Source organism: Mercenaria mercenaria, chromosome 15, assembly GCF_021730395.1.
Source record: "Mercenaria mercenaria strain notata chromosome 15, MADL_Memer_1, whole genome shotgun sequence".
Classification (NCBI taxonomy): domain Eukaryota; kingdom Metazoa; phylum Mollusca; class Bivalvia; order Venerida; family Veneridae; genus Mercenaria; species Mercenaria mercenaria.
This window is the reverse complement of record NC_069375.1, coordinates 36,819,805-36,846,793: the sequence shown is the minus strand read 5'-3', so window position 1 is coordinate 36,846,793 and position 26,989 is coordinate 36,819,805. Positions and strand designations below refer to the sequence as shown.

Genomic DNA, 26,989 nt, shown 5'->3' with positions numbered 1-26,989 from the left:
CGCACCAACACAGTATAGGTTATATGGCGTCAAACAGGACTACAAATTTTGATTTCACATTTCATTTACATTGAAATAAAAACATGAGGTATGGAATCAAAATTTGCATACCTGCTGGAATCACAGAATTACAGCAAAATCATGTGTTAAGACCCTATTACTCGCCTCTTACGATCATGCAAGGGTAAGGCAGTGGTTCCAATTCTTTTCATACACAGATCGTCCCCGAACCACATGGGGCATGAATTGCATTGTCTTACAGTTACAGGAAAATTAGAGAAAAAAAACTACAAAATACACGGCCAAGGTGGGTAAAACAGTAGCAAAATAATAAAACAATCTTTAAGACATTTTATTTAATTAAAAGTAAACTGGTTACACAAGCGACGTAAGTTAAAATCATAACATTATGTACATTAATAAAATACCTTTAAACATCATTTAGTTTCTTTCAAATCATGTAAAAGGAAGAAAACTTTAGACCCTGTTCCCCAGTAACCATATCTACATATCCTTTTTCGTAAAATGTTCCAGTACAGTATATATATGTGCGTATTAAACGTGCGTATTAAAACACACGGATAGAGGAATTGGTGGCAACTTTGTATTTTTTTTTCAATGTCACTGTTATTAGACTTGTGGAGTTTCCACTTTTTCTATTGATAGTCCATTGTCATCATCTTTTTTGTACCGTCCAAAATATATCTAACATTTTTCGAGTTTATATTACGTATAATTAAAACTGATAAACTGAAGGACAGTAACACGTTTTTTGTTACGACGTCAAATACACAATTTGTACCGTGAAAAAAAAAATCAATGGCAATGAAATAAATATTTGTTCACAGTTCTGTAACCTCAGCTTTTTGTAAATTATTCTAATTTTACAAAAGGCTGACACGTAAAATTATACAAACTATTCATAATGAGAGCCGCCTTCTGGTATATCATATCAGAAATGAGTCCGTTTAAATAGATGTCGAAATTGGTACGCTTTCACACACTTCGCGCCGTTTGCAAGTACGTATTAGCATTGCCAACACGTGTAGTGCCATATGTGTTTTGTCCAGTCTGTAATTCACAAGAAATCAGATTATTGAATAACCAGAAGATGTTGTAGTACCCCGTCATAGTTTTTTCTTCCAATTCTCCGTAAGCACACTTGTTAGCTACAAGCTTTCATAACGAACTTCTTCTTTAATTATGTGACCTACGTCTAGATATTCGATTAAACATGTAACATCTTCCTTTTCTGGCAACAGAAAAACAAGGAAGAATATCCAACAGGGAAAGTCACGTTCCAAAAACACTTAATTTTCAAGATAGATGTTGTTTTCGGTCTTATTCAAATGAAATCAGAGTGAAACATCAGAAATAGCTGAAGTTCCACGTCATAGTTATTTGTTTCTTAGCACAACAGTTTTCTAATTGAATGATTTTCAAATAGCTTTCATTATGAATTTCTTCTTGAGGTGACTTGTATCTAGATGATTGATAAGTTATTGATGATGTCAGATGTCCACTTTGTGGCAACATAGTCTATTTTGAAGAAAACACTTAAATTTCAATTACGATCAGAATGGAAATATTTACAAAGGCCTAATTGCCTCTATTTCGTTATGACATGCGATTTTCATATTCTGTAGTTTCTCTTCATAAATATAAATGGCAGCAAAAAAACTTGGAACGATTTGTGAATAAAAGACACATTAGATCGCGCATACTTTAGGGAGGATCCTATATTTAATCTTGTCTCCGTCTGAACTGACCATTCAAACTGCTAACTATGCTTTCAATAAAGATATTGACAGTCCAGTCTTTCGGATGTGTAAATCAATTCTGAGGTGCTCAGATGGATTCTTATCCATTTTTCATGGTCGAATAGTAGATAGCACTGTATAGTTTTGCAAACTAACTTCTTGTGGAATTGTATCATTCTGCATTTAACGCCATCGGTGATATATGCCAACATTGCCGAAAGTTCTTTCATTTAGGCCATCTAATAATATCAAACATTTAAACAATGTTTATAATGTCACTTTGCAAATCATACGCTTTAAATTTCAATCCATTTTTGTAGCAGATATTTCAAGGGCATTGATGGTTAATTCAAAATATTAAAAAATTCACTAGTACTCGTAAACAATTCTTTAACCTCAACCTTTTTTTTGCAATTTATGGTGTTAATTCCTTTAAACTTTTACGCGTATAATGATGCAAACCGTTTATAATGGGAACCATCTTCTTGTAGAGTCATCAAAATGGTTTCATATCAGAAATGAGTCTATTTAAACATACTTCAAAACTGATTATTTGCTGTTACACGCTTCGCGCAGTCTGCAAGTCCTCATCAATTTTATTGCAAAGAAAAACATGCGCATTGATATCACTCCTAATGACACTTTGTAATGCCATAGATGATTATTGGTCTAATTCACATGAAGTCAGAGTGAAACACCTGAAAATGTTGCAGTTCCACGTCATAGTTAATTTTTTCTTGGCACAATTGTTTTCTAATTGAATGATTTTCAAATAGCTTTCATTATGAAAGTCTTCTTTAGGCGACTGGTATCTAAATAACTGATAAATTATTAATGGTGTCAGATGTCCTCTTTGTGGCAACATAGTCTGTTTTGTTGAAAACGCCTCAATTTCAATTAAGATAAGTATGGAAATATTTACAAAGGCCTAGTAGCCTCTATTTCGTGATGGCATGCAATTTTCAAATTCTGTAGTTTCTCGTCATGCTTTGAACACGTACAATGAGTGCCATCTTGAAGTTCCTCTAGAAGGTACAGTCCTAAGAATGGATTCATACCAGAAACAAAAACAAAGAAAGTTTTCATATCAGAAATGCAGCGGACTTGGTTACAGACTGGTACTTGCTCCCTGGCAGTCTGAAAATCCTTTTCGGTCGAAATATAAATGGCAGCAAAAAACTCTTGAAAAGATTTGTGAATAAAAGACATATCAGATCGAGCATGCGTTAGGGAAGATTCTACATTTGATCTTGTCTCTGTCAATACTCCTGTAGCCAAGCACCAGTAAACCTCTTCGGGCGTCAACATTTTTAACATTTCCCTCTTGCTAAATTGTTTCGTACTAGCATTAACATGCTCATAACACAGCGTGTGTAATGCGATAGCGCCAAGTTTATGAAGCATACCCTTGTATTCTTGGCAACACACTGTCCGACCAAAACATGCTGGTAGCCTTTGTATCTGGGGTTTCGGGGCTGGGCTTTGTTTAAGAGGCATGCGTTTCTCTGTAGCCATCTTCAGCATTACTTCTACGATATTGCTGTAAATCTCACAGACTGAGTTCCTGAAATGTTTGTCGTCATACCATAAACAAATTAGTTGCACTAACAATATTGGTATCTGTTGAAGAGACGCAAGATGACTACAGCTAATCATTTTCTTGAATTCTGATGAATGCCTGTCATGAGTAGACTGTATATTCAAACTGCTAACCATGCTTTCAATAAAAATACTGACGGATTCGTCGGACAGTCCCGTCATTCGTATATGTACACCACGTTCAAATGTATTCAGACGGATTTCATCCATTTTCCATGGTCGAGTAGTAGTTAGCACTGTATAGTTTTGCAAAGTACCTACTTGTGGAATGGTTTCATTCTGCATTTGACGCCATCGGTTATGCATGCTACCATTGTCGGGAGTCCATTCATCTAAGCCATCTAGTATGATCAAACATTTTTCGGAATGTGTATCAAGCATTTTATTCAGCAATTTGTTGTCAGACCCATGTAGTAACTCATCTTTTATCATATCATGAACGTGGCGGGTTCCCTGCACATGACAAAGAGGAATAAAGAACAAAAAATCAAATTCACTGAGTATTAGATCGTCATCGTTATTTCCCAAATTTCCATTTGCACACTGGTCATCGTGTATTTTGCACCACCTGTATATCATACGTTTGCTAAATGTTGTTTTTCCAACTCCAGCGTCTCCTAAAATGTAGATTGTCTTGTTTCTCTTTTCATTAGTGTAAAATATATCTCTAAAGAACTTGACAACTTTTCGTTTATCTTCTTTTTCTGTTTCTGGGTACTCAACAACCATTTCTGGCTGCACATACCATGCAGAAGCACCGTTATCGTGTTCAAATAAACTGGGTATAATGGGTGTGTTAAAGTAACGTCGTCTATACAGAGTGATTAGAGATGTTTGCAGTTCTGAAAAAAAAACGACAATAAACCATTTATCATATGACAAACATTTAACCTTGGTATTCTAAAAAGGAGCTATCTCCATCTTAACTTACCCTTCAGATTGAAAAGGCAACAAACAGGTAGTTTTCACAATTTTAGTACCACGATTAATTAATATGACTAAATTTTAAGACATATTTCCATTCAATTACTTTTGTAAACTTTATTAGAAACAGGAAGAGGGCAAAGTATTAAATTTCGTCATGATATGAAACACCGGTACCAGTTCGGCCACAGCGGATTGTAGCCAGCTACTTGAGTCTCCCATGCGTTTCAGCATAATATTATGACGCAAGCATATCATTTCCTCGCAGATTTAAATTTGTTTTAAATCTGATATGCTTAAGTAGCAACTAAACGCAAGATGCCATTCAACTTGAAGGCTGTTCCAGAAAAGTTTTTTTTCTTTTGTAAATGAACCATAAATATCCGATACTGAAATACAGATAAAATCAGTTTAATCTTTTATGACATTTCGTTTTTTACGATCCTCTTACAATACATACTGACTGCACACACCTTTTTTCCTTTCCATATAATCCGTGTTTATTTTGTCTTGAACCACATTGTCACCGGAATTGCTAATCTAGAAAATAATAGATTAAGCTGGCATAAAACTCATCCATTTAGGTTGATATACTCCTTGAAAAACAAGATTTTAGGAATAACTACACAAACGAAGGTCAACAAAAAATCTTTTACATGAATTATCTAAGGTGTGCTGGTGTCTGAATAGGAATATAAGTGTATAAATGTATCTTCTTTTAGATGTGCTGTTAAGTTAGAAATTTAAATTATTTTATTATTGAACTTCCTTTTTTCACCAAAATGCGTTAGTTACCCAGTAAACTAGACACTTATAAATTAGTGTTATCCTCTAAGAATGTAATACCATGCATTACTTGTGACTTTATGTGTACTATTTGAATATTGCTAATGTTTAAAATTGTTTTTGTGAGTATGAAAATTAATCTTTCTTTAATAAAACTTGAAATTTGAAAATAATACGAACATTTAATAATACCGAACTTCATGAATGTTATGGTTTCGTTATATTACTGATGCTACTATTGCTTTATATAAAAAGACTTGCAAAATTCTGATGATACAGTTAAATAGATTATAACTTTGCTTATACCTCCCATGGTGTCTGTAAACTATCATGTAATTTTCTTTCCTTCTCTTCTAACGCCGTCATCGCAGCCCTACAAACTCCAGCTTCGTTTTCCATAGTTATAATGATATCGTCATTTTTTAGCTTGAATGTATTACATAAATCATATGATTAAAATAACAGCAATTAAAAGAAAGGTTCTGAAATAAGAATAAAAGAACATGAATGCATAAAACAAGTAAAATAAATATATTCTTTATAGTGGTCTTACATTCATGAATTGTGAAAAGTGGAATGCATATAAAGGTTACACAGCGTAAACAAATGTTTTCTGGATTAAAAAAATGTCAAATTTATAATTGTCTCGTTTGTGTATTGATGATGATAAAATAACATGCTTGTATCTACCAGAAATTAAAACACATACCGGCGTCATATACATGCATTTATAAAATGATGACTATATAGCCAATGTGTAATCTAGAATTGATTAATATCGTTTGGCATAACTTGCACATTTTTATTATATAAGTACTCCTGGAACCAACATTTAAGTATATATCATACTGTTCAAATTTCGGTTTTCATTCTAGTGTTCAGATATTTATTTTAAAAGCTTACCGCGATTAATTTACGCAAAGCGTTTTGTGCATCAGTTCTGCTGGTCATTTGTTTCTTATCACCAAGTATATCAGTCATGTAGCTTATGTTCTCTTTCAATTCATATTCATTAAGTTCCATACTTGTTGAATGTAGCGTCTCGTTGCGGAATTTTCTGATCTGAATGTAGTGAAATAAGCAAAAATCTGAAATAACTATCAATTTAAAGAAGAGCAAATATTAGCGGATGTAAACAACTATCGTTTAAAATAAGAGCAAATATTTCTATATGCGTGTGTGTTGCAAGATAATTCTCAAAAAGACTAAAATCAATAAGAATATTCAAACATGCAAGCTTTGAAATTATACAATTAAAAATATCACCAGCAACCTAGACATCTCAATAAATTGAAAATGCATTGTTTTCGGTAGGCTCAGTATCAGTTTTTCTTGTTAACATATTTAAAACAGAAATAACGTACGCATCCATTGAGTATGTCAAAAGAAATCTTATCAATGCTTTATCAAATTTGAATTACTACAAACTAGTAAAATAAGCTGCTCTACCTTTGGAACAATTTCATTCAGTGGGAGGTCGAAAGCATTTTGTAAATCCATGTTGTTCACAAGAATACATAGCAAAGCTGAAAGGTCAGTAGTTGCAGGATTCAACACGTGCTTGTAACCATCCGCTGAGATGTAACACTTGGCAATCTCCCAGTAATTATTGTGCCATTCATGTATGTTTGTGTTCTTCCAATTCGGAGACGCAAACCGATGACATTTCGTTATGGCATCATACATTGAACTGCAGAAATTTGTGGGGCACGGCTTCCTGCCATTTTCTAGTATGCAGTTACACTTTTGCCTTTTTGCTTGTGGACACTGTCCCTTTTTATTCGTGCAATGTAACGGTAACAAAGTATTAAGGGAACACTTGTCACAGCCAAAGGTCTTAGCTCCTTGCTGTTTGTAAATGTCCGAGATGAAAGCAGCATGCTGTTTCCTACAACTATCATCCAAGGCGTCCGTTATGCCTTCTTTTAGATACTTTAATGCTAGACCGGCCCTTACCCAGGCTCTGTATTTCTTGTTGTGGATCGTGTCATCTTTAAACATGTTATATGATGATTCTACAGCCATTTAATTACATCCATTTAATTAATAGTTGCAATCTAAAATAGAAACACATGTACAAGCATATTGAGCAATTACATACATCCAAGCAAAGCAAGTAAAACATATCCATTCTGTACACATTCGTTCATACATTAATGTCGGTTTCGGTTTTGGAGGACTACAGTCTTTGAAAGTGACCGTTCATACTGAACCTTAATCCGTGTTTGTGTTACCTTCTAGAAATGTACAATCATTTGATCCTAGAAGAAAATACATTTGACATCACGCCGACCCGCTATAGCTTGACAGAGATAAAAAATACATACATAGTGTAGATGTTTAACAAATGCAATTTAGGACGTGACTATCATATAGTAGAATATTACTGTTTTACCCTGTATTTTCTATTTTGTTTCTAATCTATTTTTGGTTTAAAGTTGTTTTATTCATCACAGTAATTTAACATCAATAGTGTGCTACTTACCTTTGTTCACATGGGACATTTCAGGAATCAAAGTAAACAGATCCGTAATAACCACTGCGTATTATTTTTGTTGTGACTGCACCCTTTTGAAACAAGTACGATGAAAATAAAATCACGACAATGCAACATGTAGGCGATATATGTGGTCAGATATGATATATTGATTATGAAATGTACAGGAAAACCTAAGAAAATTTAAAAATGAGTATCCTAATACTGTAAAGTTTTTAACAAGAACACATTCTTTTTGAAACCTTTTACTACTTTACGTTTAAGTGAGATAAACCCCTACTATTGTTCATTACCACGTGCAGCTTTTACTAGGGTAGTATTGATCGCGTTATTATCGACAGTACTTAACCCACTGTTGGTAAGGAGAGACAAGTCTAGTCTATGACGTCGTTGCTAATTTCAGCTTTGTCAGAGGAAATCATACGTAATATCTGCATTAAAGTTCCCACTAAATTTGCGCTACTTAAGTTATTTGACGTTCATCGAATTTCTGATATTATCAACTGTCAATTTGCAGAGAGTAAAAAATAGAAACTGTCAGACTAGGCTAAGACAGGGTAACGTTGACGCCTAATAACATTTCAATCAGTAAAATGTATGTGTTGTTTCCGTTTCGTTTTTTAAAGTTATTCTTGTAGTTACACGCATATGCTTTGCTTTACCTTACGCAAAACAAGTCCTCTCACTTAAGGTAAAGTTGCCTACTTTCTTTTTGTTAATATCATTATAGTATGGCCACGGAACTACTCTGTGGGTAGTTCATGAAAAACACAATTGATTTAGTTAAGTTCCTATATTAAGATGAAAAACACGAGTTTCAAACGTATGCTTCAATAATAAAGGTCGAAATGAAATAGCTAACTTTTCAAGTTCCGTTTTGGCATAATTGTAATAAAAGAAAACTATACCCGGTCGCATGCAGAGGGCAAATAATGTATAAATTGTCAGTGCTATATCTTAAGAAATACACGATTCCAACATTATCAGCATTTTTATAACAGCGAGTGGGGATTAAAATTAGTGGTTACCCTCCATCCAAAAGAACCTGGTATAAAAGTAAGGAAAACTATACACACGACCGTTATCTAACGTTCGCCGCCAGTATGTACCATAGTGATATGGTACATGTAAGCTAAATGATATGCGGTATTGATTTAAGTTAAACACATGACTGCACCTGTTTATAAACGTACCAACTATCGAATTTGATGAGGGGCTTTCTCACAACACGCATACAGTTAGATAAATTGAAACTCGAGGTCATATACAGGTACGTCTCAAAATTTAGCACTCATAATTTTTAGCATACCCCTTTGTCAACTAAATTAGGATGGCGTTAAAGCGCATATAACATTTTTGCAAAGGAAGCATGATCGTATCAGATGAGGTAATGTGGTACATCATAAAGAAAATGTACATATTTTATATGATTTATCGGTCCTGAATTCCTATATTTCAAATAGCCCTTTTTGCATGTAAATTATGAACACCTGATCCAAGCTAAGAACAGCGAATAATGAAATGTAGTTTTTGTGTTACGTTATAATAAAAAACCGTGTAGCGTCTCAGCAAAGAAAAACACGAAATAAACTCTAAAGGTAGTTAAAATGCAAGATTATTTTTCTTGAAGATTAAAGCATGTTTTACGTACGTAATATGATCTTACCCATTGATCAAAGGTTTATATTAGGACTACATCAGTCGCAAGCAGTTAAGTTAAATATTGGTCATTTTAAGACAATTTATCACTTCAACTCATCTGAAGTAGAGAAAAAACAAGTTTCTTTTGCAAAGATAATATATGCCCTTCAATGTGATCATAATCTAATGCGAAGCATTATGAGACAAATCGCTACGGACCTGTATATTGGACCATTCCTCTTAATTTTAATTGACCATTTACCTGTGACCGATGTAGTGAGTTATCCTTGCTTCAACCGAAAGCATGAATGTTTTGCCAGTAACTTTGCTGACAATAAATCGTATTCACGTTGAATATTTTGCGTTTATAATTCTCGCAGATCGCTGTTTACGGACTGAAGGAGGCGGGTGTTTGAGGGGAGGTCGTAAAATATCCGGACGTTTTGCTCTTTCTCAAAAACCGATCAGTTATTTAAAAAATTCTTTTTCAAAGTATTCCTCGCATGTACGTCTATACTTTTTTGCCTTCTTAGTGGGAGCTTTCATATTCTCTCTGCAAACCATTAAGTAGACATACTGCAGAATTACCGATTTACAGCTGAAATCAAAGCCACCCTGGTCTCATATTTGTTTCCGGCGAGAAATTTTTCAGCTCTTGAAACAAATAAAAGATACAAGGGGTACGGTCTGGGTTGTAAGGAGGATGGGACAACTCTTGCCACTTGAATGACTTGATGAGTTATAATGTAGATGACGCAGTGTGCTAAGAGGGGGCATTGCTATGTAAAAGAGGGATAGTTTTCTGGGTAGCCTGGAATGCAACTTCATCAGTTTTTCTTTGAGTTTTTTTTCAAAATTACTTTGACAACGCAAATACCGCAAAAACATAAATAACTGTATATATATATAATGTGTCAGCTATGCATACATACAGGGATGTCTATTCTCAAAATACACGTTAGGGCGAGATTAAACCACATGGTTACCTCAGATTTGGCTCGGGGCTTCATGAAGCATTCTGAACCGTCAGCTCTGGTCGGACACCCGCAAACCACCATAACATTAGTAGTCACCGTTTGACCTTTTTTCATGACATGAGCTAGTATTATTCCACGTGAATCCAAAAAAGCAACCAGCATTACCTTGCCACCAGAGGGAGACCGCTTCTTGGGAGGTGGTGAACCACTTCGACTTAGCTTTTGTTTCAGGTTCTGTACAAATAACCTACACTTTAATTATCCCCAGTGACAATACAGTTCAATAACTTGCTTTCATTGCGGTTAAACCTCCCAAAATGTTCTTTTGCTATGGTCACCCTGGATGTCTTTTGGTCTTCCGTCAGCTGCTTTGGCACCCAACTAACACTTACCTTGCTCATAACTAATTTTTGCGTGTAAAATCGGATGTGCCAACGCTTTACCGATCCTAAACTGATTAGCTACCTTTTGCAATTTCACTCTGCCATCTTCATTGACAAAACCCTCAACATTCACCATCATTGTAGGGGTCACTGCCTCAGCGGGCCTCTTGCCCCTCACGATTGTCCTATCCTCCCAAAACTGTGAAGCCTAGCTATAAAGGTTGAACGGGATATGCAGGCTTTAGAAAAAAATTCTGCAACCTTTGGAAAATGAAGTAAAGTTTTTCATTCTCTAAAAGCATTAATTTTATTGCATATCTCTGTTTCTCCAGCTTAGAGTCCACAGCATCCCTAACACTTACCATGTTTAAATGCTCAAAACGTCGTGTATACACACTTCTCATTGAAAATAAACTGACCAATTTATAGGAAATACAGTGTAGTTTTCACTCATGTATAATATGTGTAGGTAGCTGCAGGTGGAAAGACAAAATCATGAAAACATGAAAAATCCGAATATGCTCCAACCGCCCCTCATATAGTGGTCTTAATGTAGGGTTTTCCGTGAAAATTCATACAATGGATCCACATGAGATGTAAGTGTGAGAACCATACCACAATCCCCTTGAAGTTGTAACACATAATACTGCCACATTTTTAAATGGATTCCAATGAAACTGTATAGACAGATTTATACCGCCGTTGGTTACCCTATTGTGCGCTCTTTGCGTGAGGTCACAGTGAAAAAGATTTTGTTCGCAATATGTATTGTACATAATGTATTGATTAAATATAGAAATGTTATTAATTCTGTATTTCCTGTGGAGTCGCCTTCTTTTCTCTTTTTCGTCCGTCCAAAAGCATTCTCAAGTCTACAGATCTACACATAAAATCTTTAGTTTTAAAATTTTTAAAATCCATGAACGGAAATGATGAAATGTCTACTTCAACTATTCTCGATGTTTAATTCGTCTTTTGGCATATTGCGACAGATATAAATGTCATATTTAAATTACATTCATTATATCTGTCCTGTAAATTAGGCTGTATTAGATATTCTTCTCCAATTTGAATATTATTTGTTATATATTTTAAGGGACAAGGCTCTTCGTCACTGAAATTACTGTTATAGTTATAATTTTAGCATGGGTACTTTGTAGGTAAGTGTTTGTGGATTGGTTTTGAGGTTTGGGTACACCAAAGGGGATGAATCTGTAAACCGTCGAAAATCTTTAGTTTTAAAATTTTTAAAGTCCATGAACGGAAATGATGAAATGTCTACTTCAACTATTCTATACTATATGTTTAATTCGTCTTTTGGCATATTGCGACGCGTTAATCTAGCTTAATATGTCAGATGATGTTATGAAATAAGCTTTCGACCGGTGGATAACATCATTTTTCCATTTCTCTTTAACATATATTTGCTCTAATGACTGAAGAATGGTTTATTGCCTGTTCATAATGAACCCCTTTTTATCAATTTTAATCACAATCTCTCATTATGAGCAAGACAGTTGTGAGTTCGCGAAATATTACATGTATTTTTTGTCCTGCACTTGTTATTCAATATAATATAGACTCATAATGACAAAATTGATTGAAATGTTTCATTTAACTTACACGTATTTTACATTCTTCGACCATGCTTTTGCCTACGTAGAGTGAGCATGTACTTGTTAAAATTCAATTTTATTCCTGCCCGTCTCAAGGAGACGGTATTGCGATAGGAATTATCCTAAAAAGCAACAAAAAGACCGACGCTTTCGATGGCTTTTTACCTTGCTTTCTGAACGAGCAATAACAAATGCTTTGGCAAGCTGAGGATCAGCCGTATAAATGAAAGTTGCTTCCTTTTTGGTAATTGGTCGAAGGTATAACATCCCATGTACTTCGCAAATAGTCAGTCGCAGAACTTTATGTTGAATATTAGCATTATAAACAGGCTGCTGACTAAAATTTACAGAAAGCTTACCCTATGAAGATATTAAATCAATTGTTGTTGTTAATGATCACCTCGCAGATTGGTTTGTCATATATTACGCTTGTCGCCAAGGAGACCATTTGTCCCCTTAAATCAGAAGTACAATGACTATTTTAATCAAAAAAAAAAATGGAAATACACGGATGGGTCTACAGTTCAGTTTCGAGTAAAGCATTATTCGCGAAAATAACTGAACCAAGAAGGTACCGTCATTAATTAGGTTAAAGGTCACTTATTAAAATTCTTCTTTGTCATATGAAACATGACATCTTCAGGTCTTATTTACGTATCTTTATAGACCATCACGATTTTCCTACACATATTTTTCATGAAAGTTCTATCATAAAGTGAATTGCCAGTCAGTGGTGGCTGCTACCCTAAAATGTCGCATATTTTCTCATATCCGCAAAATAAACCCCTAGCTAATTTCGGTTTCTTGAAAACCGTAACATTTCATGCAGAATGTATTCTAGCATTGATAAAGTGTGATTAAAGCATACGTTCTACACAAAAAATGCACGAGGAACATTGAAAAATTGAATATATATACTATGGGCTTTCGACTATATCACGGTAGCACATGTTTGACCGAATTACTGACTTTATTCTATTAGCAAATCCCAAATCCATGTTTATTATGGTTATATAAATATGCTTATGTTGAAGTTGCATGTATTTGACACGATTATCTCATTTTGCAAGTAACCAAGTAAGGAAGTAAGTAAGTAAGTAGTGTAGTTTATTACACGGTGAAACTACTGTGTTTCTAACAAACATTACAGTATGTACATACGGATTAAAAATCAATAACAGAGAATAATTCATACACATATTCATACTTACATATATACATACTTAAATGTATACATATATTGATATAAATAATATAGATCTATATCTAGCCAGCAGTAATTATGAAGGTACGCATGCTCTACACCCTTTTCCCACACTAAAAAAAGGCTGTGCATAGTACTGTTCTTCGGCATCTATTATTTGTGCGATTATGTTTGGGGAGTTGTCATTACACAGTTGGTACCGTCACAGTTACTTCGGTCCTAGTAGTAGCATTATTGCCCTCTGTCACAACCAGTGTACCTAGAGTATTTTTCTCATTATTGCAGAAGCTGTATTATTGTGCATTTATACTATGTTCGTTGCCATAGCAAACACATTTTTGTCTTGTTGACAAAATACAATGAGTTTCTTATCTCATTGTTGCCTTCCAGCTACGAACTAGCTCGAGTAATTTTGTTGCTGTCACAAGATCAAATATTTGCAAACCTAAAGTTCTATTAAAAGTTTAGAAATAGAATGAAGAGGCTTTAAACACGTTCTCTTAAGTTAACATAACAATTATAATGAGCTATTGAATTATTACTTTTTTTCTGAAACAATTGTTATACTAAATGAAATTTTATCTCAGTATAAACATATTACATTATGTTTATATCAATGAATTAAGCTATTGATAAATTGTCATAGTAATATAACATGGGCTGGGGCTTCAATAATAGTAGATGTCATAATTGCTTTTACCACTTTGCTTTTGGACAGTATGTATAATAACTGGAGAGGAAGTGTGTGTGTGTGGGGGGGGGGGGGGGGGGGGGGGGGGTTGAGGGATTTCATTCTTTCATGCTAAAATGCATGTACTTTACGTTCTTAAACGTTTTGTTGAAATCCTACCAGTAAGCAGACAGGAGTTGTCCGGACAGTCTTTTAAGACAGGCGGACGGATGGAAGGGGCAGATCTATATAACAAAATCTATTTAAATCTTCAAATGTATAAATTAGTGTGTGCATGAAGACACTCGGTGTACTGAGTCTATTCGTCATTTCCATTAAACCATAAACGGATATGCAACATGAGCAGAGAGGGCATTGACCGTTGACATCTTAGCACACCAAAATTCCCCAAAAAGTCCATAAAGTCTTTGTCTCGTGTATATCTTTTGTTGAGACTGTTTACAGCCTTTCTTACAAACGTAAACGGACTCACGAGACCAGAAAGTTCGAGTATCTTATCGGTTTTCTTGATCATTTCCGTTTTCCAAAATCTAGTTGTCATAACAACTGTATAGTCTTTCGTTTCATCACATACAGGAATGTTTTCCCTTCCATCACCCACAAGAATAAATTCGTTTAAAGCATCTAAAATAATCAAGCATTTGCCAGATTCTGATGTCATCAACTGCTCAAAGACTTCTATGTGGCTGTTGTCTTCTAGCAGTTGCGATATAATAATGTTATGGACGTCATGTTCCTGCTTTTCATAATACAATGAAACGTAAAACAAGAAATCGTACTGTAACATAATTGTTTCGATCTCGCTCAAGCTATCTTGTAAAGCATCACCAGTATGTACCCGACACCAGATACTCGTCAGGTGTTTCAAATATACAGATTATCCTCCCCCCTCTTTACTTATGATGTAGATTTTCTTTGCTTTTTTCTCTCCTTGATAAAACATGTCTCTATACGTTGTCATTTGTCTAGGTTCCTTCTCATTTTCGTCTTTTACCATTGTCTTTTGAGGCACATATATCTCATCCACTATAATTCCATCTTCAGTTTCCAGTAAATTCCTCTGATACTTTTTCAGTAGAAATTCCTTCAGAGCTGGAAAAGATGTAAATAAATATAGTGGTGTTGTTTATATTTAGTTCTTTTTTTTGTAAAACTTCATTAACTTACTTTTTTAGCAGTAGATTCTATGGATGACCGGTATAGCCATGTCTAAAGATGCAATGAGATAAACTGTGAAAACGGTTAGATAGCTTATTGCTTACCTGATATATTATATTTAAACAGACGTCTTTCTTTTGCCCATTATTCTCGCGATTGCCTTTTGTCATAGCATTTCTTAAATCTTCTCAAAATAACCTTGTCACACATTGACTTAAATCCTTGGCTGGTAAATTCTTACCTATCAAGATTTGAGTCTGTGAACTTAAATAGACATGCTTACTGCACTGCTTGATTTGCAGTTATAACATGTTGACAATGCTCTATGTTGTAAATGAGGAGAAGTCAATACCTAGTTTCTTGTCCAAGTCGGTTAACTTGATACTTAGTGAATCTTTTGCAAGCTGGGTTTCGTCTGTCTCGTCTATTGCATGGGCTATCTGGAAAAAAGAGTGTAAAAGATATGGTCTGCTGGACATTAGCTAGTTAATAAAGCAAAAGCTGATGAAGAATTATATTCGTAACGGTATCGAAGCAAGTGCATCACTTTAAATTAAGGCAACACTCCTGAAATTTAATTAACTTTGTATACATTTATTCTACGGTTGTTTTCAGAAAAATGTTAGGCCATCAATAAATATTGACAGATTATTATAAATAAAATATAAATATGGAGACATCTTGCTATTGCTTTCATGTTAATTTTAAACAAACAACAACAGATTTTATTAGTGTTACATAAGATGACACACGTATACTTCAAAGCATTATCTAACAAAGCAAATGGTATCATAGGATCATAAATTGCAGTCACAGATATACCGTCAGACTGTATTTAATCATGTAATACATCAACAATAATACTGTTTTTAAAGTTTCCATAACTACAGGTCTAGCATTTGATTGCATAAAGATGTTGATCTACAGTGTATTTGGAATACATCATGTATGCATATTCAGATATAAGCAAACCTCTTGAAGTGAGTCATCCATTTCATGCAGGAATGGAGATATCGTTTGATCCGTGTCATTCTCTCTGTTATGCATTTCTTTGATAACTGCGGACCTACATGTTTCAACTTTCTCTTTAAGTTGTTTTTGTTTCTCTACAGAATTGTGCGGACCTCTCTCTGTGCCCTTTGATATTATTTCCCACTCTTCATCTTTTAGCTGTCATATAAAATAAATTGAACAATACAAACTTTATCCAATATACTACAATATAAATGTCAGTTTGTTAATTTAATAATACTTGTTTGATGCTGTTGTTCATAGAACATCTCTGATAAATCATAAAGCTGTAATATATGTAAATTGCAATAATGATGCAAAACATGATTGCTTAAAATATTCAAAACAAATAGAGAATAAAAAATGTATTTATTGTTTCATGATAAAGAATTATGAAATAAATGCAGCCTGTCTTACTATCTGATTGATGACATGACGCAATGTCCTATAGCACAGAACATTTTCTTACATCTATATAAAAAGTAAAAAGTGCATGCATCATTTTAAGTGCATAACAATGTGCATTATACAGTTATATATTGTATAAGTTCATTATGGATCAAAATACATATACAATAGAGAACCCGTATCCCATTTAAATCTGGTTTGAATGAAAATATATTTAAATTGACAGCTGTTGTAGTAACGGGAATAAAGTGTTTTGATTGTTAGGCTGTACATTTTTTGTTTACCGTAGCAAAATAATTACTTTATATTCAAGGAGAGAAAAGGAAGATATTACTGAGTTTTAGGTGAATTCTATACCGCATCAAACTTTGCTCTGTTAATAAAATGTTTTAAATGATAATTATACCTTTAAAGTGAGTCGTTTCGCTTCATCGGATTCATCACATCTTGGAAGTAGATCAAGCGATTTGATTATGTCATCTATAAGTTGGGTGAGCTTACTGTCTGCAAGCGCCATGTTTCTAGAATGGGCGAATTCGTCGCGACAGTGTTTCACCTGTAAAATAATATGTCAAGTGCAATTTTGTTTTCCTTTTAAAGATGTGAGCGTAAGAAGCGTGAGAAGTATAAGTATGTTTAATGTTTTGAACAAACTATTCATCTTGTTATGTGTGTTTGTTATTTTTGTTTTGCAGCTTGCAGATACAAAAGGATATTGTTATATCAAAATCCATATAAAATGATTTTTTTTCATCTTATACAACAGATAATCAGTCTAGTGCTGTAAAATATTTTTTTCAGCGTAATAATACGCTAAACTTAATGACAGGAGAATTTTTATTACCTTTTTTAAAAGCTCCAGTAGATCAGATGGATCAGAAGTCACTTCCATATCATTAATCAGTATCTGCAAAATTGCTGCTGGATCCAAGTCTTCCAAAGATTTTATATCAGCTTTGTTATTGGAACCAATGTTACATAGTCCTATTTGTAAAGGACTCGTGCGCCATTCCTTGATATTTGAATTTTTGAAGTTTGGCTTAAAATATCTGTGTTGAGCTATTAGTTTGTCGTGCATAATGCTGCAAAATCCAGCAGGACAACGCTCTCTCCCTCTGGGGCTTTGACAGTAACATCTCCGTTTTGGATCAAATGTGCATTTTCCTCTAACATTCGCATGCGCTGGTTGCAACGTTTTCAGGGAAAGTCGGAGGATTTGGTAATATTCATTTTTCTTTGAATATCAGAGATAATCCGGACATGTTGCCGCCTAAGGATTCTTTCAAGTGAAGGCACACATCCATTCTTTAGATACTGCAGGGCTGTGTTTGCCTTATGGTAATTGATGTTTTCTTTTTTCTTTAAATTTTGGTCTAGAGCCATCGCGTCGTTTGGTTATTATATAGCAGGTAAATTTGCTTATCTGTATCTTCTGTGAGCAAACAATCATTGAACTAAAATAACATAAGTATATTATTATAAACAGGATTTTCAAAGGACTTCCTAGAAATCGACATTAAATAGAATTTGCATAACTGTTTATGGAACGAAAATAAACACTGAAGAAGGTTGTATTTAATGAATGGCATAACTGTAAAGTAGCTGATTAAGTGTTTGATGTACACTTGATATGAACGTTTTTTACTTCTTAAGAAAAAAATTCATAATTTCCCCATCTGAAAAATAAAATATTATTCACTTCCTGGATTGTTAGAGACAAATTAGCACTGTAATATTTTCTCCATTAGTTTTATATGAAAACCACGAACATGAACAATGCTAACATAGTAAGTTATGGACCTTTCTAATCGTTTACACTACCAACAACAGCTGCAGTAAAACTGACTGTTTATATCATTTAAGTCCCTGATTCTTGTGAGATCAATAGTTGGCATTGGGTTTTTATAAAGCTACAATTAATTTTATGATGTGCTATCAATAGCGCGTTAGTGTTTTACATCAGCGATATACATAAAGCAATGCATTATTAGTATTTTAACGTTTCTTTATCTCAAAAGTTCATCTGTTTGAATGTTTCTTCTCTTGAGGTTAAATGTGTCCCCGTTGTTTTAACGTGTAGTTTTGTACAAGTACCCTTTTACTTGCTACTGCTGCAGTTATAAGCAAGATAGTCACGCAATCATAGATATTTAATGCTTTGATTGACTAGTACTGTTTAAATTATATGTAAATCACCAGAACTGTAAGAAGAGTCATAGTTTCTCTACCTGTACGAACTTTGTTTCCGCAATTAAGTACAAACTTCCCAACATGCATGAATAAGAGGTGGAGGACGAATGTTTTCAGACACAATGTCTTTTATCAAATCGTCATGGCGCCCGCGGATCGAATTCACGAGCCTGCGATCCGTAGATCTGCGCTCTCCCTATCGAGCTAAGCGGACGGGTTTGATTTCTTGAGACATTTCCCCCACAATAGCATGAATAATTGGAGTTCAAGTACAGGTGGGGATTCGGGGTTCCTACATAAACATTTTGAAAGATACAAGACAAAATGGTACATTTAGAGCAAATCAGTTGAAATCTACACACTACTTGCCTGAATAACTGGAGTACAGGTAGAAGAGGGTTCTGGGCAGCCCAATACGAGGAAGTTTGAAAGTCTACAAGACAAAATGGTGCATTTAAAACGATTTCAGACAAAATAAATCAAAACAAATTAGACTAAAATGTGCACACTACTCTAATAATTGGTGTACAATTCGGATGTCCTCTACAAGAAAATTTGAAATTCTACAGGACAAAAGACAAGGCAGGCCATTTTAGGTGAAAAAAACCCATAGCAAATTAGGTTGAAATGTACACACTACTCGCCCGAATAATTTAAGTTTAAATAGAGATGTAGATTTGGCATACCTCCCCGAGAAATTTTGAAATTTACAAGACAAAATTGTAGTACTTATTTCAGCAAACCAGGTTGAACTGTACACATAGCTCGCCTGAATAATTAAAGTACAGGTAGAATTGAGGGATCCGGGCGGTGCTCACCAGAAATCTATGCAATTCTACAAGACAAAATGGTGCATTTTAAAGCTATTGCAGACAAACAAATATGAGCAAATTAGGTTGACAATTTCATCGTATTTGCCTAGATATTTCAACTGAGTACATGTAGAGAGTTGCGAAATTCTACTTGCCAAATGGTACAATTTTAAGACACTTAAAACACAGTATTATAAGCAAAATGGAATGTGATTTGTACACAAAAGTTCTCCCTTTAGTGAGTATACGAGAAGTGCTTGGGGAAAAACAAATTAGTTACTAAAATTGGGGTGGAGAAAATGGTCATAGATGGAGTTACTGTTGACTCTGCAATTACACATCATACAAAACTAACTTAGCTCTATCCTAAAGCAGTGAAAATGAAACAATGTTATGCATGTTTTTCATGGAAATCTGTATGTTTTTTTTTTTTGTATTTATTTATGAGACTTATTAATAATGAGTTTAAACAGCGTTGCTGCTGTCCGTACGACCGTTCATCTCGAAATTCCGTGTGCCCACCTTCGTCCACACTATTCGTCCACACTATTAAGCTGATATTCTTCAAACTCATACTGAACGAGCTTGATGTGCAGATGACCATAAAGCAAGGAACGTTTGCTGTGACAATTTGTACCGCAGTTATGACCCTTTGATAGTTTTGCTAAATAGAATATAGAGAAAAATCGTGTGTGTCCAACTTCTCAATCACTACTGAAAGGATATGCTTGAAAGTTTCACAGATGAAGGACCTTGATGTGAAGGTGACCAGTAATAATGGACATTTTTCTGTGTCAATATTTTTTGTAAAATTATGACCCTTTCTTTATTTCACGCAAGAGGTTATAGTGAAGAAATTTCATGCATTCAACTCCTAATACACTTTTTGAAGGAATGGATTCAAAATTGCTTCGATGCACAACCTTATCTGAATATGATACCAAAGGACGGCGCAGTATACGGGGACATCCACATCCCTAACTGGTATTTAAGCCAAAGTGATGGTCACACTTATTTAAAATGAAATAATAATGAAATAATAATATGAATTTTGTAAGTCTTGTTTCAAAATGTTTTCTTAATTTGCAGAAGAAATAATGTCTTCATTCAATACCGTCATTAATTCATTAATATTAATGATTCCTATCTCTTCACACACATATTTCTTCAAATATATTTTAAATCAACTTTTTCGTACAATATAGTTCACCAAGTAATCAATTTATTGATAACAATTGCTTAAATGAATATAACAAAGCAAGGCATTAACATTTCAGTTATGGAGAAATGTCTTGCTCACTAAATGACAGGTTTCTGTCTAAATCTTCTTGTGTAAAAAAACTCTTAATACTAAATATTTAAAACTAACAAACTACAACTGACTTTCTACCTTTAAGAAATTATAATGGATATTTTGTGGTAACGCAGAAAAAATGGCTTTTACGGACAAACGCCCCAACGTCCAGGTCTTAGAAAACAGGGAGCTATCCCACAAATAAAGGGCCTTCAGAAAATTATAATGTAGAATATTTCCTATGGGTGAGAAGTTATTAGTGGCCTTAGCCTAATAATATATGTCTTTCAAACTGATCCCTTATGTTTATTATACTCTACAGTATTTTATACACTAGAATGTCTTTTATAGCGATTATAAATCGAATTGTAGGCATATTATAAACAATTATGGTTTTGAAATAATTTTACATTTATTTGCACGAAGTGATAGAAAAATAATAAAACATTAAAACAAACAATATCAGCTCAAAATAACCACTACTGGAATACCGGCAATTATTTTTTTGAAATACTATTTCCGTCAAATTGCTGAAGGTCCAGTCTATTAAAGTTCATAGAATATACAAAGAAGGTTACAACCAAGCAAAAGCAAATGTTAATATTAAAAGCGCATGACTGAATTACCAAAGAATGTTGAGAGCAGTAGAAAATTTTGTTTGAACTAGTGTGTCCTATCACTTCTGCAGGTTATTCTGTGATTTTTCTTCAGCTTTCATCAGATGGTTACGTCGCTGCTGAAAATATTAAAGAAAAAACGATTTAGTACACTTGAAAAATGTCTCAACTAGCGGGATGACCCAGATACAAAATAGATAAATGGGAAGAAACATATAGAGTTTTCGACCTTGTCCGCATACGTTAAAATGTATTGGCTGTTGTAAGTTATAATTTTGAGTTATCCACCGGACAAGAAGCGTTAAAAGGAGTTAATTAAAATTTTGGATCATCTAGAGTTATAGTTCCTTAATGCAATCCTTGCATCGACCACTATAAATATGGAGTGAACTATCTTACATATTATTCAAGTTATACCCAGGACAAGGTTTTCAAAAAGGGAGATAATTAGAAAATGGGACCACCTAGAGTTATGGTTCCTTGTCACTGCACTCCCTCTCACTGACCTCTGTCAATATGTGAAGTACGAAAATAGAAAAAGTGGAAACTCCACAGGTCGCTCAACACAACAAAAACGAAAATGTTGCAGGCTCGGTTTGATTGAGCCTGTTCATGGACGGTAGTTAAAATGCATGCTACCGTCCACGCCCTCTAGCCCCGGGTTAAGCAGAACTCAACATTTACACATGCTATATAAAAGTACAAAACAATTTAGGGACATCCGCAAATGTGTTCATACGGCTGTGCACATGGAACCTTCAATGCTACACAAGCGTGTAATTCCATGAAGAGCGGCGTATGGTCCCCAGTTAAAATAATGGGTTTGCCCTAAACGAGAAAACAATGAGCAGAACTAAACAAACTGGAATTTAGAAAGGGGATCTGAGGTTATGGAGCCTGCATATCACAGGAACTGCCAAAAGACAAAATTAAAAAGCAGGCACCATATCCAAGGGGTGATTAAACAGTACCCAAAGCCATGAAAGCGGGAGTATTGGAACCACCCAGGCCGAAATGTTCATGCTGAGAAACTAAACAGTACCAGTAACACGACATAAAAGTCGTGCTGAACTCTGAGAAGATCGAAATATAACAGCCCTGATTGAATGTACGGGGAGACGTTTTACGGCCGCCACACGGCACAAACAACGCTGCTGTGATAATAAAATAGAAAAAGTGGAAACTCCACAGGTCGCTCAACACAACAAAAACGAAAATGTTGCAGGCTCGGTTTGATTGAGCCTGTTCATGGACGGTAGTTAAAATGCATGCTACCGTCCACGCCCTCTAGCCCCGGGTTGAGCAGAACTCAACATTTACACATGCTATATAAAGGTACAAAAAACAATTTAGAGACATCCGCAAATGTGTTCATACGGCTGTGCACATGGAACCTTCAATGCTACACTAGCGTGTAATTCCATGAAGAGCGGCGTATGGTCCCCATTTAAAATAATGGGTTTGCCCTAAACGAGAAAACAATGAGCAGAACTAAACAAACTGGGATTTAGAAAGGGGATCTGAGGTTATGGAGCCTGCATATCACACGAACTGCCAGAAGACAAAATTAAAAAGTAACACGACATAAAAGTCGTGCTGAACGATCTGAGAAGATCGAAATATAACAGCCCTGATTCAATGTACGGGGAGACGTTTTACGGCCGCCACACGGCACAAACAACGCTGCTGTAATAATAAGTAAATATCTTTTATCGTATTCGAGTTATTCCCTGACAAGTGTTTCCAAAAAAATGAGATAATTCAGAAATGGGACCACCTAGAGAAATGGTTCCTTGAAAATGCACTCCCTCTCACTGACCTCTATCAATATATTAAGTATGAAGTCAATTCGAGTTATGCCCTGGACAAGGTTTTCAAAAAAAGGAAGATAATTTAAAAACGGGACCACCTAGAGTTATGATTCCTTGTCACTGAGCTCTATCATTTTATGAAGTTACAACTTGGTATCTTCATTACTTTTTGAGTTATCCTCCGGACAAAAAGTGTGACGAACGGACAGACGGTCATACGGAAGTTTCTACATATGGGTATTTATGTGGTTACTCTTTTTTTCTCTCTATACGTAAAAGAAAAAAATAGCCACATAAAAGCTTACGGAATGAATGACATCAAAGAAAAAGTACAGTTATCTATTGTTCTTATAGTGCACCTAAGTATGCAAATGTGTAAGCTCGGACAGACGGACGGACGGATAAAGTGGCGACCTTATGCTCTCCCCTTCGAGGAGCATAAAAATCTTCTGCTTACAAATAATCAAATCTGAATACTGTGAGTGCGTGACTGACTGTTCTATCAAGTATTGTCGGTAACTCAGAGAGATTATGCTAAGTTCGCTCAACAGTATGAAATCATGATGTTTCCATGGAAAAAAGAGAGTTTAGGACAGAACTCTATATCATGTTCATTAGTGAATTCATTACGATTATTTTTCAATGTTTTAAGTCAAGCATATGTCAATAAGATACTTCATTTATGTGGAAAAAATACCCTGCGTTAAAATTCGTATTGACGCCGTAAAAATTACATGTCGTGACGAATTAAAGGCAATATTTATTACGTGGGAAAAACGCATTGTCAAATAACGTTCATATAATTATGATAATGCATGGGCTGGAGTGACTGCAGCAGAGTCTATTCAATGTACCCATGTAATAGACTAAGTCTAACATTTAAAACAACCGGGAATAAGAAATGTCAGAAGAGACGTTTTGAGTTTTAGAACAGTGTGACGTATACGCCATATTTAAATGGCATACTTCGCATATGATGTTTTAATATTCTTATTCCTATTATTACGAAATTACCAATACCTTAACTTAACCTTTACACATGGGTAGCTACTTCTCGTTATCTGACACTGCACCACAACTTCATGAATATCCGATAAACATAATCACTTTAACAGACCATAGATAAAAATGTGTAAAAAATCTACCGATGTTTTATATAGTTCATATCTGTTTTCGGCTGGGTAACTAGGATGCAATTTTTACCTAAGGAAAATATGCTTTAAAAACAAATCAAACAAGTAAAATACATCATGCCACATGATTTTAGGTATAACGGTTTCGGCAGAATAAAACTGTTAAAGATCTAAAAGGATCTTCTTATAGAATTTTGTTAACTATCACAACATCAATATTAAAGTGACGTGTCACGGCTGTAAAAAGTCTCCCTGTACTTTGTTTCAGTGTTGTTATATTTTCTGGACCTTTGGGATCATATAGAGCCCATTCAAAATCTATGTAATAGAATTCCGGTGCTAGGGAGCATGTAAGGTGTCCATTGCTTCTCATGAACAGACTCGATCAAACCAAGTCGGCTATTTTACTGCTTGGTTGCATTCTGTGCTTCCAAAGGATCTTCTTATAGATTTTATTAGTACTAGGAGAAGGGATTAATGCAGCTATGTTTCATTTCCCGAGGTATTCTTTTTTTAATGCCCACTTCGGGATGTAAGGAAAACAATATCTACATTGATCATGTAAACCAGCTCTGTTTAGTGCTTAAATATTTTACTTTTCAGAACGTGATACATCATTTTAAAGGTCTTAAAGTTGCCATTGGATGGTTCGGTTCAGACAGTAGAAAGGAAGTCTACGAGCCGGTCCTGCAATTCCTATCCTTTTTTCAAATATATATTGTTTCACATCGGCATACTTTTTCTAATAATTCTTGAATATGTGTATAATATCAAACGAAATTTTAACATGAATTAATGAAAGCAAATTAAAGATATAACCCTATACTTACGTTTTCAACTTGTGTTTTGTCTATGGCTGAATCTAGGTAAACATCTGACGCACGACCCACTGTATGAACAATTAAATCCGTTTAATTTTTTTGTTAGTTTCGTGATTGGTTAGGACTGTATCCCTAATTAGATTTTAGTGATTTAAAAGAAATAGATTTCATATTAAATTACAAAATATAACAACAAACAAACAAACATCCAAAAACACACACACAAAACAAAATGGTGGATGTATTACTGTACCCTATTTATAGCCTATTTCGGGTACGTCTCGGACGAATTGTATTGTTTGCGCACTCAATACAGTGTATGGCCATTATATCTATATGACATTTGTATGTCTGTGTGTGTGTTCGGGTTTAACGTCTTTTTCAACAATTTTTCAGTCATACAAACGACGGTATTTGTAAGTCTATCATTTGTATATCTATCATGAAGAAAGTACTTGTTGGATTTATCTGTCTAAAAAGGAAGTTCTTTCTGCCTTTTATAAATTCCATGTGACATTTTCTATCGATATCTCAAATTGTTACTTGAATTTTGCTCCAGTTACTTCTTTCTTTGTTTATTTCATTCACTGATTGTTAGCCACTCTATAAATGATCATACCTTTCTTTAAAATATAGATATAAGTATTGTTATTTCAATTTTATATCTTAGATTTACTTACGTTGTAAAGAATTGACGTCTTGCTGTACAGCAAATATGTTTGGCCTCAAATCATAAAGAGAAGCGACCTATTTCATACACTAAGTGTGTGTCCATGTTCATTTAGTATACTAGTATCCAAACATTTGATGAAATCAACAAATGTCTCTGGCGCTTTTCCTGTAAGCTCGCAAAATTGATATCGATGCAAGGAAATAGATACGGAAACGTACGTTATCGTCGTTAGCAGAAGATGATGAATGCCGAGGGGCAGGCAAACGATGATAGGTATGATAGGAAATCTCATACTACAGTGTTTCATAACATCGGCAGTTGAACTAAAGCTTCCACAACTGCTTGAATCATGCTTCTTGTGTCAGAGTCCATTCTGTTTACAATAATACATGTAGTTAGACATTGGTCAAGATGCATCTACATTTATATAACTTCATTTTAATATATTGATAAATAAATATTTCCTTCGTCTGTCAACAATTGAATTTCGTAGCATACTCAAGAACAATGCTATCAAAGATAAGTGAGAAAAGTTAATAAACGAAATATATATTTGTCAACCAGCCAGAAAATAAACATTATTTGATGGACCAATCTGACAATAAAACTTTGGAAGTAAAGAATGCAACCAAGAAGAATAATAGCAGACTCGGTTTGATTGAGTCTGTTCATGAGAGGTAATGAAATGCGCAACACCTCTCACGCCCCCTAACACCGACTTAACGGGAACTCTATTACACATATGTTGAATGGACTCCATGATCCTAAAGGACAGAAAATATAATAACACTGAATCAAAGTACATGTACGGGGAGACATTTTACAGCCGCCACACGGCACTTAAAGATTGCTGTTGTGATAGTTAATAAAATCTGTAAAAAGATCAAAGGCGAATCTAATTCCTGTACGATATTCTCAACAAACCTTGAAATTGTAGTACATGATAAGACTATATATTCATAATTTAATTATAAGTATCTATC

General features: G+C 34.6%; 2 protein-coding genes and 1 long non-coding RNA gene across 3 annotated transcripts; all 3 read right to left on the bottom strand.

The window, feature by feature from the left end:
* Positions 1 to 334: 334 nt before the first annotated feature.
* LOC123551184 (uncharacterized) lies at positions 335 to 7,840 on the bottom strand. The gene is made up of 6 exons (XM_045339920.2): positions 7,555 to 7,840; positions 6,519 to 7,126; positions 5,973 to 6,131; positions 5,376 to 5,495; positions 4,757 to 4,823; positions 335 to 4,201 (listed from the first exon to the last, which is right to left on the bottom strand). The coding sequence occupies exons 2-6, from the start codon at positions 7,092 to 7,094 to the stop codon at positions 2,679 to 2,681; spliced, it is 2,445 nt and encodes an 814-aa protein (XP_045195855.2). The 5' UTR covers positions 7,095 to 7,126; positions 7,555 to 7,840; the 3' UTR covers positions 335 to 2,678.
* Positions 7,841 to 13,273: 5,433 nt separating this feature from the next.
* LOC123551205 (uncharacterized) lies at positions 13,274 to 17,854 on the bottom strand. The gene is made up of 5 exons (XM_045339960.2): positions 17,500 to 17,854; positions 17,062 to 17,211; positions 16,209 to 16,406; positions 15,589 to 15,676; positions 13,274 to 15,170 (listed from the first exon to the last, which is right to left on the bottom strand). Exons 1-5 carry the CDS (start codon positions 17,731 to 17,733, stop codon positions 14,956 to 14,958), a joined length of 885 nt encoding a protein of 294 aa, XP_045195895.2. The 5' UTR covers positions 17,734 to 17,854; the 3' UTR covers positions 13,274 to 14,955.
* Positions 17,855 to 19,208: 1,354 nt separating this feature from the next.
* On the bottom strand, positions 19,209 to 25,582 carry LOC128549029 (uncharacterized). Its single transcript, XR_008367428.1, has 3 exons — positions 25,343 to 25,582; positions 21,578 to 21,687; positions 19,209 to 19,278 (listed from the first exon to the last, which is right to left on the bottom strand). It is a non-coding gene; the product is annotated as an uncharacterized LOC128549029 (long non-coding RNA).
* Between the last annotated feature and the right edge of the window lie 1,407 nt (positions 25,583 to 26,989).

Coding starts and splice junctions, on each gene's coding strand:
- LOC123551205 (XM_045339960.2), bottom strand. CDS start 17,733: ATGCACGACAAACTAATAGCTCAACACAGATATTTTAAGCCAAACTTC. Junction 16,407..17,061: donor CGAAACGACTCACTTTAAAG/GTATAATTATCA, acceptor TTTATATGACAG/CTAAAAGATGAAGAGTGGGA. Junction 15,171..15,588: donor CGACTTGGACAAGAAACTAG/GTATTGACTTCT, acceptor CATCTTTTCCAG/CTCTGAAGGAATTTCTACTG.
- LOC123551184 (XM_045339920.2), bottom strand. CDS start 7,094: ATGGCTGTAGAATCATCATATAACATGTTTAAAGATGACACGATCCAC. Junction 5,496..5,972: donor CTTTGCGTAAATTAATCGCG/GTAAGCTTTTAA, acceptor AATACATTCAAG/CTAAAAAATGACGATATCAT. Junction 4,824..5,375: donor GTTTACAGACACCATGGGAG/GTATAAGCAAAG, acceptor ATTATTTTCTAG/ATTAGCAATTCCGGTGACAA.